The sequence below is a fragment of the Phlebotomus papatasi genome, chromosome 1, assembly GCF_024763615.1.
Source record: "Phlebotomus papatasi isolate M1 chromosome 1, Ppap_2.1, whole genome shotgun sequence".
Taxonomy (NCBI): domain Eukaryota; kingdom Metazoa; phylum Arthropoda; class Insecta; order Diptera; family Psychodidae; genus Phlebotomus; species Phlebotomus papatasi.
This window is the reverse complement of record NC_077222.1, coordinates 71392594-71408806: the sequence shown is the minus strand read 5'-3', so window position 1 is coordinate 71408806 and position 16213 is coordinate 71392594. Positions and strand designations below refer to the sequence as shown.

Sequence of the window (16213 nt, the reverse complement as noted above, 5' to 3'; positions counted from 1 at the left end):
CTCAAATACTTTGAATATAGTAATGTTTCATTCTTTCGCACTCAAAATTCGTTTGAACTAAATTTAATTCGGTGTGATGCTCAAAAGAAGAAGAAGACTCCAAAAGACTGGGAAAGACATATTCAAAATTTTTGAGAAAGAAAGAGATGTGAATTTCGATTACATGAAATTTTTCCGATCTAAAAGGTGTGCCAGTGATTATACCTAGAATTAATATTAAAGATAACTTTGATATTTCCATTTCAGTTCAGGTATTGAAGAAGTTGGTAGAATTATAGGCTATAAACTTAAGGAGATTTAATATTTTAAAATCAAAAGAGATTCAAAATATACAAATAAGATTTTTATATGACGATTTAATTATTTATATCTTAAATAATTTATCTCAGAAATGAGAGGCAATTCCCGAAAATACTTTAAAGATTCCTTAATCTAAACAGGAAACCTTATGAAACACAATTTACTCCTTGTTCTCATCAAAAACGAAAAGTAAATTTTGCTACCTGGTTAATTACCTGAACACTGAACATGTGATTACCATCAAATTTACATTATACTCTTACAATTTAATGTTAGAACTAAATGGCCATAACTAATTGAATGAATTTATTAGTTTGAGGCCTTGGAAGAATACCACGGAGCGGGCACTCGAAATAAAAATTCTAAACTAAATATCTGAAGCTTTTTTTTTTAAATATTACATACGAAGTATACAAGGCATCATTAGTAGGGCGATCCTTAAACTTCATTTTTGTATGATGGTCTCTACACATTGTGATAAATTTGCTTCAAAAGAGAAAGAAAATCCTCCATTTTCAGGAAAATTTAGCATTTTGAAGTAAATCGTCTTGTACTCACAACACTTAATCACTAATAATCACTCACATCTTTCCTGTATAAGCACTTATTATCAAATTGATGACTCTCTCTGTGATACCGACCCAAGAATGAAAGACAATACACTCATCCTTTTGTGGAAAAAAACTTTTTCACAGTGATCCGCAGTCGACAGATATCAAGAGAATATTTAAAAAGTACTCCCTAATTAGACACATTTTTTTTAACTTTTCACTTATGAAAGAAAATTAGTATTGCATTCACTTTCACTTTTCTTTGTCACAGAACACTATACAAAATCTAGTTTTTAGTCAAAAAATTCCTCCTGGTTTATTGAAAATATTGAAAACGATTTATAGCACTTTGTTTACATATTGAAGAATAATGAAATAACACATGAATTAACCAGCAAAAAACAAATGCTAAAACTTAGCAAAATATTGCTAAAATTTAATACAATTTGTTTTGCTAGGTGCTGAAATTTAATTTGTTTTTTTTTGTACACCTAACTGGCTCCTTGAAAAATGCTCTAATTTAACATTTTATGCCCTAGACGCACTTACGAATTAAGCCGAGAGACGGCTTGACATTATTAATCAAAATAATGATAAGTAAATTACCATAAGTTTCCCATTAATTAAGCCGTTTCCCGGCTTAAGCCGAAACACAAATTAGCCAGAAACGGTTAGAAATAAAATCTGATCATTAATTTGATTATTGTTACGTTAAGCCATATCTCGGCTTAAGTCGTAAATGTGTCTCGTCTAGGGTATTACAGTATTCTTCCAAGTTTAAAGCGTATAAGCTAAATGTCAAATTTATATTTTTCAAACTTTGTCACTTCATGCTACCATTGTTATTAGGGTTGGTAGATATTTTGAAAAATTTAAAACCAAATCATTTAAAATCTCCATTTTCTATTAACATGAAATTTTAATATGTTGTAGGCGAACCTGATGCTTCAGACTTGTCTTAATTTTCTTTCTTAAGCTTGACAAAATCGCTATGATTCGTGGAGTCTCGGTATTACTAAAGGATTTTCATAGCATATCGCTCTTTTAAAAATTTAGAGACCAAGTCAGCCTGAAAATTTTTCCAGGCATCCAGGCAATTTTTTCGTGCATCCGACCATATTATATTAGGTCAAGTCAAAAGTTCTGAGGCCTTATCGCTGGATGTCTTTAGTTGGAGTTGGAGGAGCACGTGAGCACTTATTCTATTGCTCAAGAACTGTATGTTAGCCAGGCAACAGTTTTTAAAAAGTTTAAAACTATTTGCATAAGGCTGATCTCAGAAATATAGAAGTATGGGCGGAACACAAATTGTCTAAAAAGAATCTTTCGGACCTAATTCTTTACTGAAACGTTACGAAATAGACCCATTTTTGAAACGGATGGTAACTGGCGATGAACAATCCCAGCGAGCACAATTGGCTGAAAAATTATATTTTTGCAGAGTCAATCAACAAAAATATGCTGACCGTTCAGCATTTCTGGAACAAAAAGTGCTAACCAAATATACACTGAGAAAAAAACGGGTGTGCGATTAACTTTTTTCCTCATACCTTTAACACTTTTTATGTATAAATATATCAACATTTTTAATGTTAATTTTACACCTTTTTAAGGGTAAAATTAACATGAAAAAGGGTAACTTTAACCCCTAATACACCTAAAGAGCATAACATTTACACCGATTTTGGATCAATACTGCAGGGTCAAATAAATATTTCCTTAAAGTTATTTTAAATTTTCCGGATTTCTCTCAGTGTATGGAAACGGCAGTGACTCACAAGTATCGTTCTAAGCTTAGCAGAATTCAACTGACATTAAAACGTGTGCTTGAAACAATTTCCCCAACGCTTGACATAAGGTCAGTCATAATAAGCTTTGGATTTTGTTTTTTTCGTCAGCGTAGTTTCAAGAGAATTTAATTAGCTTTCTTTTGGAGGAATTTTTCTTAAAAAATATTGATTTTTGACTGAGTAATTACAAGAAAATGGAGGGCATGCAAAGACTAAACGTTGACAATAATCTCAAAAATTCTATTGCGAGTTATACTAAAATCGCGAAATTCATCGGGAAGTGTTCCGCTCCACTGTCCGGAAGATTATAATTCGGTTCAAAGAATTCAAGACTGTTGCTAAGAAGCCAGGAGGAAGTGACCAAAAGCCTGGAATTCAGAACAAAGAGATGGAAAAGATAGTGAAGACAGCCATCCATTACCGTGGAGATGGGTTTGTCAACTCCTTAATGAAGAACCAAAAACCCAGAAAAATCACAATAAAATTATTTATGCGGAAATGTTTTTGCTTTTTTTATATGCTGTGGTTAATGTTTGAGAGACATTTTTCAATGGAAAAATTTCAGGGTGAATTTGAAAACTTCTTAAATACAAGAAAAATACGCGAGCGTAAAATGCTTCTATTGGAAACAAATTAATCCAAATAGAGACAAGGGGAATTTTCTAATTGGGGACAAATAGTGTAAGTGAAACCGCGACGAAAGGCTTCCAAAACATTGTTGAGTTGCTCGTGAATGCAGGATTTGTTCTTATTCCTGGTCTTTTCTCCTTTCCCATCTAAAACAATAAGAAAATCTCTGCAAAAAAATCATATTTCCGGGGTTTCCTATTGAAGCATTTGCAGACACTTCAGAAAAACCCTTTTGGTTCACAAAATAGGTAATTATTTCATTTGAAAACTTCACGTACCAAATAATAAAGATTAGCACTTGATTTAACTAAAATTAGCCGTTAAATATGACATAAATATTAAACAAAACGATTAAACAACAGTCACCTCATGGTGTTTTTCATTGGAAAACAAGATCGATCGATAAAAAATTCGATGGTGAAAAGGTACATTTTTAATTTTTCTGAGAAATTAACAAATTAAAATTTGTGAATATGAATGGATTTTCGCTTTATTTGGAGCAAAATTACCTAAATAATGAAACTGTGGTATAGAAAATATATAAATATAATAATTTAGTACTGTGTTTATCATGAAAACAATGACGTTTCCATTTGGAATAGAGAAAACTTTCCATTTGGAGCAAGTTTTGAATTAGCTTAATTTACCCTAGGTCCCTTTTGTAATTTTAAATGAGCAATATTTGCCAAGAAAAATCGTATGTAAAGAATTTTTAAGTATCAATCTTTCATATCTGAAAAATATAATCATCCTGTGAAGCCATTAAATTTTATCATGACCACAATATAGAGGAGATTATTAAAGACTTCCCAATCCCAATTGAATTATTAAGTGAAGAGATGCTGCAATGTACTTACCTTGAGAATTACGGCAACCTTATTCATCAAAGTGGCCGCATGGAGAGAGATAATCTGCTCAATGCCACCCATCAAGTAGCGCTGTGCCTTGAGGTTATTGTGTGTGAAGCGCAAGAGGAGATTCCTATTCTTGCGCACCTCAGCAATGATATTGGCCGAGAAGAGGAGTTCTGCCAGTACAAGTGGTGCTTTCTGCTGAATATCCAGACGATCAGCTTCAGCCACAAGATCTTTGTGCACCTGAACATTGTCCAATTCTCCAGCATCGCGACGCTTCTTCACCAACTCGTAGAATATATCAAGACGCTCACGTTCACTCTTCTCCGTATCATTGGATATTGTCATGCACTTGGCACCATCAGTGAGATCTTGCATACGTGCCCTGACCGCCTCCTCGGACACATCAGCTGTCCAAGTGTTGTCATCCTCCTCAGCACCAGGCTCTGGCGGTTCCACAGCAATATCCCCAACGCTGGCATTTGATCCATCAGCATCACCTGCAGCTCCAGCAGCAGCTGACGTGTTATTGCTGCCCTCACCAGCAGTTCCATTCTCCACGGTCTTCTTGGAACGCTTGCTACGCTTACCCTCAGTAAGGGAGGCTCCCTGGGCAGCCGGATTCATATTTGGTGGATTCTTCAAGATGTACGTGTTCACCTTGTGATTAACCTCAAGTGGCCCATGAAAACCACAAGCCTTACAACCCTGCGAAATTGTTCCCTTCTTCGCTGACACCAACAACTCCGTCTCAGGATTGTCACATTCCGGACACAATACATACTTCCGGATAAATCCATCCAGCAATTCCTGCAACTTAGCAGCATCATGGGATCCATTGACGATGAAACGTTCATTCTTCGTATCATACTGAGTCTGAGCACCCAATTCACATCCAAAATACTTTGTTGGATACGTTGCTGGACGCCCAAGAGCTTTTGCCACCTCAGCCATATTCACAATCACCGTCTTTATCCCATTTCCCTTACCCTCCACCTTCGCATTGATGCGTGGCATCTTGTAGCGATAGAAGGCATCCGTTACATTGCGATTCACATTTACAGTACCCATCTTGATGGCTATCTCTCTTCCAATTTAATCTGGAGATGATATTCTTTGGGAAATTTTTCTGTCCTCAAATACAATCAATTTCTGAGATATAATTCAGTAACTGCAGAGAAAAGTTTAATATAGTTAAATTCAGTTCAAAATCCTCCAGAAAATAGGAACTGAAACATATTGACTGTCTCAACAAAGAAAAACGGTAATTTAATGATAAACATAAATTAGCTTTTGAAGAAGAAATAGGCATTTGCTCACCTAAAATATAGAATTAATACGTAAAAGGAAACATTCCAGATCACTGTTTTTCAAAAGGAACTCCTCAGAGAGTTCAGACGTAAGAACTGGAATACAACGGATCTCTTTCTTAATAAATTCTTTATGGATTTCTCTCCCGAAGTATACATTTAAATGCCAATCTCTTTGGAAAAATAGAATTCAGTAAACTTTCAAAGAAAACTTCACAGGGCCTCTTACTTGGATCACTAAAATGCATGATTTTGGGCCAAGATCCTTAACAGAGAATCATTGATCCACCAGGCTACTTATTTGAAAGCCTACACTACTCGAGTTATACTACAAATTTAAGAACATACCAAGTTTGAGAAATTACCGCTAGGTGGCTCACATATGAAATTTCACTAAAAATCACCAAAATTTTACCCTAGAGTTGGTCACTTGAAAATTCATATACAGAAAACGTAACAAAATATTGAGGTGCTGTCCTTTGCTAATTGTAAAGGATACTTAGGACTACTTATCATCTACATGAGCCCTCGCTCCGACCACTAGAAATGCCTCACTTGTGTGATAGAGGCTCCTTGCAAAAATACAAAGACTCTAGCTTAGAACAAAATTCACTGGAAATTCCTTAGAGCGATTTCTTAACCGTTTTATGATTGAGCTGTGCGTGATTTTAAGCACATTTACCATTTTATGATTAAGCTTTGCGTAATTTTAAGCGCATTTACCATTTTCTAATTTAGCTGTGCGTGATTTTAAGCGCATTAACCCTTATTTGATTGAGCTGTGCGTGATTTTAAGCGCATTCTTAACCATTTTATAATCGTGCTGTGCGTGTTTTGCAAACGATTCTAGGTATGTTTTTTACTAGCCCTGTGCGTATTTTACACACGATTTTAGAGAGCGTTTAGAAAATAAAAAAATATAAGAAAGAGAATAAAGAAAATAAAAAATAAAAAAGTCTTCCACAGAGAAATTTATTCCTGGCGAATTTGTGAATTTTCGTGATTTTTCACTACAAAGATTGCCGTTGAGCCACCTCTAACTCTAAACAGCGTCCAATCTTATTCTTGTCTAAGAAGCATTTTATTGTCTCATCATATAGAACAATTTTCCAGCCGGGGCAAAAAGAAATTTAAAAAAAAAATTTTTGGAACACCCTACTTCCCATTCTTCTGTTTTATCTTGAGACCTCTACAGTATTGTATTGTATTTATTTCTTCATTACCATCGACAATCACATGTGACCGACCCACCTTACCTTGTGGCCATCGCCGTCTTAGTGTTGATGACCAACCACCAGGGTAAAACAATGGAAAACCCCTTCGCAGGTTGTGTGTTTGTCAGGTTTACACTTTTACAATATTTTGAAATTGTGAGTTTGTCCATAAGTGTCATAATGGTAAGACCGAGAGCCTAGCTATAACAGCTGTTTGGCTAGTGTGCAGCAAAATATTGCATCGGTGCAATAGTAAAAAAAGAAATGAAAGCGAGACAAAAACTACAAATACTCCAACATTCTAATCATTTAGAAGTCCAAGCAGCTTACCAAGGTAGTAGTAGGCCCTAGAGTAATAGGGGGAAGAAGGGATGTTGGGACGCTTAATGAATTAATCCAAAGAGTCAAGAAACCGTGTTAAAATTTTATATGGTATTGGTCGTTCCCCTCACATCTTACATTCAAGTGAGTTTTGGCCCACCTGTAACGCAGATGGAAACAACTTAACCTCTGTTTTAGAGAAAATTAGTTTTAGTTGATTTTCCTTGTAGAATTTGGAAAACTCTACAAGGCAGGTCCCAAGCTGGGTCTCCACATCTTGAAACGTGTTTCTTTAACAGCTAGAGCCAAATCATCTGCGTACAAGATGAACTTGGATGGACACGATAGTGGCGGATCATTTGTAAACAAAGTAGGAGCTAGGACACTACCTTGCAGTAGGCCATTTTTTGCAGTCTTCATCTGCTTTTCTGACCACGGAACTCAACAAAGAATCTTCGGTTTTCTAAAAGAACCCCAATCATCTGTGCGAGGCCGTAGTTATTTGTTAGATTGTAGATCTTTGAGAGAAGGATTCTGTGGTTTACTGTGACAAAGTCTGCCGAGAGATTAACGAAGGCAACACCTGTGATTTTGCCTTCCTAAGAAACCATCCTCAATAAATAAAATGAGGTTCAAAACTTGACCAGAGACTGAGAAACTTTACATTTCGAGTTTATCGGTAAAAAAATCTCAGCTACCACAAGCTTATCCGAGCTTATCTTTGATTTTTTAATCACTTGCTGTAAAAAATTGTCTAAAAACACTCGTACACACGAACTCTACATACTCTAAAATGTTGTAAATAATTTCGATACTTTTTCAAAATTCCCAGGGTTATGAAAAAGTATAATAGGGAAGAATAAAAATTTAATGAAATAACGGTCAATAATTACAGTTTCATTTTGAATATAGTCAAAAAATGGTTTCACCAGATATTTAATCCAAATCTATGAATTTTCCTCGTCACAAAATACAGGTCTCATATTACTTATTCATGTTTGTATGTCTAATTAATAGTATTTCTTTTTTAGACCGAAAATAAAAATGTAATTTAAAGGATTGATAAATTATTTACACTTAAGTGTAAAATTGTGGCTATAAAATATTTATTCCATAGGATTTGAGACATTTTTTCAATGGAAATTTGTATTTAATTGTGATATTTATAAAGTATAATTCATTTTCCTACAGTTTCTCTTAAGCCGAGAGACGGCTTAACGTAATGATAATAAAAATAATAATCAGATTATATTTCCATTAGTTTCCGACTAATACGTCTCTCGGCTTAAGCGGAGAAACAGCTTAGAGAGAAACTGATGGGCGGGCATTCAGTTAAATTATGATTTTGATTACAATTACGTTAAGTCGTCTCTCGGCTTAACTTGAAAGTGTGTCTAGGACAAGGGGGTGACATTAGCTCTGAAAAATGCGACCAGTTTTAGTGTAAATTTTTTCCTGTTTTCGTGCACATTTCACGAGATATCTCCAAAACTACGTAGGTTGCCAATTTGGGGTTTTCGGTTGCCTATTCTATATTAAATTGACTCTTATTTTGTATTTGTGTTATTTGCTAATTCATTATACAATGACATAAAATAGCTAATAAACTCAAAAGTTTTTTCAGCACGCTAGAAACATGGGACGTCACGCCCCTGGTTTAGGGCATTACTATCATTTTTTGTTCTGTCCTAATTAGACAGACTAAACTAAACGAAACCAAAGCAATAGACAGACAATATGTTTCAACTCTAATTAAAAAACAAGAACTTACCACCAAATTTTAAAGATCTCCTGGATTTTGTCTCGAGTGGATAGGTGTACGATGTTAGTGACAATTTTTTCGAGACTTAAAATTTCCCTTTTTTCTCAGTGTTTTCGACAGAAATCACGTTATCCTCTCTTCTCACTCAATTGGGACAATCAGTTGAATGCATTAGCTTTTGCGGTATCCTCCTGAAGATGACTGAATCAATGTCCACCGCCACTGTTATTACCATATGGTATGATTTCTTTTCCAAATCTTATAGAATGCTTGTTGTGATGAAACAAATCAATCTTGCACAAGAATTGAAATGTGAAATTTTCAGCAAATTCCGTCGATTTTGACGACCCTACTAATAGTATATGCATATGAAGAGAGGAATTCTCCTTTTTCTGCTTCCGATTTTCAAATTGTCAAAATCAATTGCCCAAAAACAATTTCAAAAAATTTAATCGTTTTTTTTTTTTGTGCGAAAGAAAGAGATTTTTCTTTGATCTCTCTTCCTATCTTGCAAGAAATTTCCTTTAGGCTTTTCCTTCACTGCTACTTATTATTTCTTTTCTTTTTCTCCTGGAGATATTGTCAAACCTTTTCCTCTTTTTCTTTCAAATTCAATTTTCAATCCTTGAATATCAATTTCCTTCTTCAGCTCCAGCGTACTCTTCCCGTAGCACTCTTTCCGCTTTTGCTTTTCCTTTTTTTCTCTCCCAGAGTAATTATAATTTGTTTTTCTTTGTAAATAAAAAATTACGCATTCAAAGTGCGCGTGGAGATGCTATTGATTTTTATGTGTAATGTGTATTATTGAGACTTTATTTCCCTTTTTTGGGGTCTCACGTTTCTCTGAATGGCTGCAATTTTCGATGTCTATTGCTGGAAAATTTTGAAGTCCTGCAAAAAAATTCAATCAACAAATTGTACAATTCCTTTTTTTTTGCCAAAATAGCTTTGAAAATACCTATGACTTAAACACCGCCTATGAGAAATCATGCACGATCTGCCACGATGATTTCTTGTGATGGAGGGAGATGGAGGTGTCGTCCCTTTTAGTACTGGTGTTTCTGAAAAAAAGAGATACAGATAAACGCTACAAATTAGCATCATTCAACCAGAAAAAGGTCAATATTTTTTGTTCAGACAAATTCCTTTGCAGTATCAAAAAAAAAAACACTATCATGATAATTTACTAGTCATCATACGAGACACCATTAGACCAATAAAATAAATGTTCTGCGATAAGAATTCAGGAAAAAAAAGAAAAACGTTCTACTGATGTTTCATCAACATCAAAACCCAGGCATTTATACACATAATCTTATTAGAATCAAAGAGAAATCACTGAAAATGTACAAAGAAGAAAGACAAATCGATCTGTTCCTGTAGAGACAATTTCAGAAGTCATTCATATCCTTCCATTTGATTTATTGAATAGAAATTGATGCTATTTTCCTCTTCCTGCTTTCTCTTTATCATCTCCTTTTCTCATCCCCAACATCATTCTAAACTTTTCCAATTCAAAGTCTTATTGGAAGTCATTTGTACAATTCAGAATTTTATAATAATTTTCTACAAAGTCCTGATGTTTGATACAGTTCAATAGAACTTGATCTAAAAATCCTAAATTGTCCAAATTAGTCGAGAAATAAGTTCTCTAAAAGAGTAATTTAACTTTATTTACTTGACCAATTCATTATCGATTAAGACCGATGAAATCAAGTTAGAAATTTCAAGACCTTTCCAAAAAATCCAAATTTAAGCAAATTGATTGAAAAATGAACCCCCTAAAGTGATCGAACTTTGAAATTTTAAAATTCAAAATGGCGAATATCCCAGCATAGGTACGTATGGACGAAATGTACGTCTAGGCTACCTCTTCTAAAACATATCTGAAAATCTTTGAAAAGCTTAGGACAGTTCTGCGAAAAATTGAAAAATCATGGATTTTTAGGGGATGGAGGGGACAAGGAAAAGACAAAAGACCGTCCGAGATAATGGCCATTTATGGGGGAGGGGGGTCAGCGAAAACCGGAATTTAATATCTTTTACTGTTTAAGCTCAAGGACCGTGGCAAATTTAATAAAAAACTGATTATATACTACTCTCTCTTTAAGTTTAAGCAGTAAAAATATAATTTTTGAGGAGTAGGGGAAGTGTGCCAAATTTCGGCCAGCTTCTAATTTCGGCCACTTTGAGGTAATTTCGATCATGCAAATAAATTAATTAAAATTAATCTTCGAATAGTCAATGAATTCATTTTGATTTTAAATATTTATTCATTTTAGGATGTATTAACACAAAGACCGTTAAATTTTAGGTAGAATTTGAATTTAAATTGCGTTGTAAAAACTCAGCTGTGGAAAGAGTCTTACAAAAAATGTGACAGATCGATTGTTTCTAGCAGTCTTGCGTTTTGTGGTGAAGTGCAAAAGGTTTTCCTTCGGTGTTTTTCATGAAAATTGATAAGTTTTCATTAAAGATAGTTTCTGTTTATGTTAATAGTGAATCAATCTTCAAATTTCGGGTGAAATTTTTCAGTTGGATCCTGTATTTCGCGTAAAAAAGTATATACTTTGTTAGCGTCTCTTCGGTGAGGTAGTGTTGCCTATTCCGGCAACATCTTTTGCTTTCCTAAATTTTTTATTCATTTTATGTTTTTTTTTTGCAATTTCTGAGTTCTACAATGTCCAGAGAAAAAAAACCATCGCTTCTATGAAAAAGATGATGTGGAAAAGGCCTTGGAAGAGTTCAGGAAGGGAAAATTGCTACGGGAATCTGCGCGTAAATTTGAGATGCTACTCTTCAGGTCTTCAGGACAAATTACACGGAAGATCTCTGGGCTTGTGGGTCATATAAACGTATTAAACTAAATATTAAACTCGTTCCGTTTGATGTTTTGAAATTTTCTAGCCGTTGCGTTACAAAAGGTTGTCAGAAAAAAGGTGGCCGGAATTTCACTCAAAGTGGCCGGAATACTACCCAAAGCAATGCACATATTTTTATTAGTTTTTCAATATTCTAGAAAGTAATTTAAAGAAAACAAAGATGATAAACTAACTAGTTTTCAAGGTTCCACACAACCTCCCGAAAAGGAAGTAACAAAAAATATCAATATGAATTTAAAATAATGCATTTCAAACTTAGAACTTCGGTGCTTATATGCAATTATGCCGAAATTTGGCACACTTACCCTAATTGGCCAGAATGCTTTTTTTTACAAGTTTTTTATAAGGGGTCAGTAAAAACCAAAAGTAGATATCTCTTACAGTTTGACCTCTAGTTCGGCAACAATTTGAAAAAAAAGGATTGTGTATATATTGCTCTTTCTTTGATCTTAAGCAATATAAAACACAAGGTTATACAGAAAAAAAAATTCGTAAGTTTGTTCGTAAGTTTGTGAATTCCTATTGGAGACTTGCGAAATGCTCGTAAATCGTATAACCTACTAAAAACTTCGTAAAAGTGTATACTTTTTCATAAATGTTGTTCGCAACATAATCACTTGACGAGACGTTTTTTTGTTTCCATGCATTTGTTCGTGCATTTTTGTTTATTTGACCAAACTTCACGAACAAATGACAAAATTTTACGATCATTTTTTGTGTGTTCACAAACATTTACGAGCAAATGTTTGTAAAAGAACAAAAAATGCTTCTTAAGTGATCATAATACGAATAATGTTTATGAAAAAGGATAAACATTTACAAACATTTCGTAAGTGTCCAGTAGGAATTCACAAACATTTAAGATCAATTTCACGAAACATTTTTTTCTGTATATCAATTGGTTATACAATAATTTTTCAAGAAGATTAAGTAAGATTGATACCACGTTTTTCATTAGATATGTGAGAAAATTAGGAAAATCCAAAGTATATAACGATCCAACGAAAGAAAATGGACACTAATTGAAGCAGATTATACTTCATTCTCATACATCAACTTTGAGTAAAACTCTCATTAACATTTATAAGTTCAAATTGGTAGTTAGTAGGAAAATTTTGTGGTCCCATTTCTCCCTTTGAACAACTATGTTCTCATTTTACCATATCTGTCATATAGAGATTGAATCGATGAAAGAGTATCATCAAAATAAAAAGATTGAAACACTGTTCTGATTTCCTCATCAGTGTATTAACGATTTTGTGAAATAAAAAAAATATATGACAAAAATGCTGACTTTAAAATTTATGATAATGGTATGATTTTGTTTGGAAATATAAAATATCACAACATTCTTCCGGCAAATCTAAAGATTATCTTATATTACAAACAACAAGGGATTCAGATAACCTTCTTTTTTTCTTTTTCTTTAGCTTCTACATAATGCTATAATATTTATTTCTCTGTATCAAAATATCCTTAAGAATGTTAGAGCAGAGTTTCGAAGTCAGTGATTGATATGGTTTGCTTACAAATCAGTTCTGGTAAAAAGAAACCATAATAAACTGTATATTTCTGATAATGCTACAAAAATAGATATTTTGAGTTTCAAAAATACCACAAGTAGTTCAGAATATTTAGCACATTTCATTAGTAACACTCTGTTACTCTGCAAACTTTGTGTCACAATTAAAGTTGCATATCAGACATGCCATTTCTCACTTTTACAACTTTTACAGAGATGAATTTTTTTTCAATTTCAGATAATATAATATAAATAAAATAATAAACTGCCAAATATCCTTTGGAAGGATATTTTTAAGAACAAATTTATAAACTCTTATTTTGTTTTTAATTGTCTAATATAGTATATCTGTGTATATTTATCAAACAAAAAGTGTAATATTTAGAAAAAAATAATTGAAAAACAGAATCTAAGTGAATAGGGGAGACTGCGGCAAAAAGTCACAAAACGGATATTTTATTTTTTACAAGCTACTCGAGCGCTTCAAAAATTTCTAATTAGCACAGTTTTATAGGAAATTTATCACTCTACAACTTTGTGAAAGTAATTTTCCTCTATTTTGTAAGGAAATGCGTTTATCGAGCCGATTTCTAAAAGGTAATTTTGTGACTATTCTCAAAAATGTTAGGGCAAATAGTAACAGACATGGGGTATTATCATCTTTTGATTCGCTTCATTACGGGCTTCCGTAAATACCTAGAGGACATTTTTTCATAGAAAATTTATTAATATACACCTTTGTAAAACACCATTTTCTTTGCGAGAAAAGTGAGAAAACGAGGAAAGCGCTTTTTAAGCTATTTTAGAAAAAAAAACACAAAAGACTGCAAATCGTTTGACCAATGGTAACAACAAGCAGCGAGACATGGCATTGACGTTTCTTTTCGCCGTGAGACATCAGAAATTGCTTCGCTTTTTATTACTTTTTGCTCCATAGCTTTTGTTACTTTTTACCCCAAGTGGTCGTTTTTAATAAAAAAGATTTCTGGAGAAAAGAATATCTTTGTAAAATTCTAAAATAGATAGCGGATTCGTATTCAAAGAATATCCAGATAATTTGGGAAATATTTACCAGTAGTGCATCAAATTTAATATACGTAGCTAATAATTGATATCTTCTGCACGAAAATATTTCAAAAATTGGGCATAAATTTCGATATTTTTTATTTTCTAAATTCCTTGTTCAAATTCTAAGAAACATACGACATTGAAGAAGGTCTATGGAGACTATCTATAGAAAAAAATTCGAGCCGCTATCTTTTTTACCTTGGAAGATATTGAATTTTGAATTTTTCGATTTGTGATTTTTTGCCCGTCTCCCCTATAAATTATTAATTCCTTAAAAAATGTTAATCTCAATTTCTATAGTTAAATTCATTAAAAAATTATACTATGCTGCTGTTCCATTTTGATAAAAATCTCTTACGATGTATAAAAGCTTTTACATCTACACTACACAAAAAAAAAAATCAAACGCAAATGTTCGTAAATGTTTGTTAATTCCTACTGGGGAGCTACGAAATGCTCGTAAATAGGATAACCCATTAAAAAGCTCGTAAAAGTTTGTATTTGTTTACAAACATTGTTCGTAACATGAACACTTGACAAACATTTTTTCTTCTTTTACGAGCATTTCGCCGTACATTTTGTTTGTCTGACAAAATTTTACGAACAACGGACAAAATTTTACGAGCATTTTTCTGTGTCTTTACGAGCATGAATGAACACATGTTTGTAAGAGAACAAAAATGCTCGTCAAGTGATCATATTACAAACAATATTTGTGAAATAATACAAAAATTTACAAACCTTTTAGTGGGTTATTTTACGAGCATTTTGTAAGCACCCAGTAAGATTTTACAAACATTTACGAACAATTTTGCGAAATATTCTTTTCTGTACAGTGAAAATACTGTATACTTTACTACCACAGTTTTCTCTAAATCGTCGCAGGTTTTATGATGAAAAATTAAAAATATTCAAAAATAAAAATTAGGCTAAGATAATTTGAATATACAAAAAAGAACACGCATGCTTAGTTTTACTACAGATTGTATATCCATTTTAAAACAGGGCTGGAATGATAACTTTTTGACACTATCGAATCGATAGTATCGATAAGTCTATATCTTTTAGATTAAGTGAATGTCGACTTTTTACGCATTGCTGAGCCATTCATTGTGACATTCTTAAAAGGATGTGACTGTTTATAAATATCTGTATTAGTTACAGGATGTCCTGCTATCGTTAAAATTTTTCAGAATCGACAGTCGATAGTATCGAAAATAAGTTATCTGTCACCTCAAATTTGTAAAAGAAAATTTGTCTGTCTCAAAAGCTCCAGTCCTCCTATACTAGCAAGTAGAGTTTTTTGATCACGATATCATTATAATCTCTTTTATATAGTATTACTTCATAGTAAAACAAAGTTCTTCACACCATTTTCTACCCCCACGAGAGTTTTCTAGTAACCTATCTATGGACAAGTACCTCCTTGATATGGCATGTGTCATACATTTTGCCCCTTTTTTACTTATTCTCTTCATAACAAATTTATTACTGTTTCCCAAGTCTCAGCCCAATTTCCAATGCCCTTTCCTCATTCCTAACCCCCAAACTCATCCGTCAAGTCCCTTGACTGTATATATTCCTTTTCCCCTACTACCTTTACATATAGAGAAACCCATCCAGACAGCTTAAAGTATATATATATTGTACATTGTTATGGAAAATGGAGATAGTGGCTCGTGTAGCTTTTCTCCCTGACACAGTCTTACTCTCTTTGAGCATATCCTCTCACATCGGACCTCTTAACAACTCTGGTACACTGATACTATATAGAATCCTTCTCCTTCGGTTATACGAAGGAAAAATGGAAAGAGACAGAAAGGAAACTATAGACACACTGTGAAGAGCAAAAGCCACAGACCAAGTAGGACAATCCTATAATATTCCCTCTATTACTCCTGTCAAGGGTTCGATTTACAATAGGAAAGAGAGAGAAAACTTCGTTGGTGGGTGGCTGTTTTTTTTTACTTCTCACCTTACTCACATCATCAATTACTTCTATATATAAA

The 16213-nt window shown here is 33.4% G+C and overlaps 1 protein-coding gene across 5 annotated transcripts in view; it reads right to left on the bottom strand.

Moving 5' to 3' along the window:
* The window catches only part of LOC129800317 (eukaryotic translation initiation factor 5), a 29980-nt gene that overhangs the window by 3433 nt on the left and 10334 nt on the right, over positions 1-16213 (bottom strand). For 3 of the 5 annotated variants that reach the window (XM_055844608.1, XM_055844618.1, XM_055844628.1), the window contains 3 exons: positions 9691-9793; positions 8742-9623; positions 4129-5296 (listed from right to left, as the gene is read on the bottom strand). In XM_055844608.1, coding sequence (XP_055700583.1) covers positions 4129-5196 — 1068 coding nt within the window. In that variant the 5' untranslated portion in view covers positions 5197-5296; positions 8742-9623; positions 9691-9793. The remainder of the gene's footprint in view (positions 1-4128; positions 5297-8741; positions 9624-9690; positions 9794-16213) is intronic. The other 2 variants (XM_055844639.1, XM_055844647.1) reach the window with 1 other exon arrangement.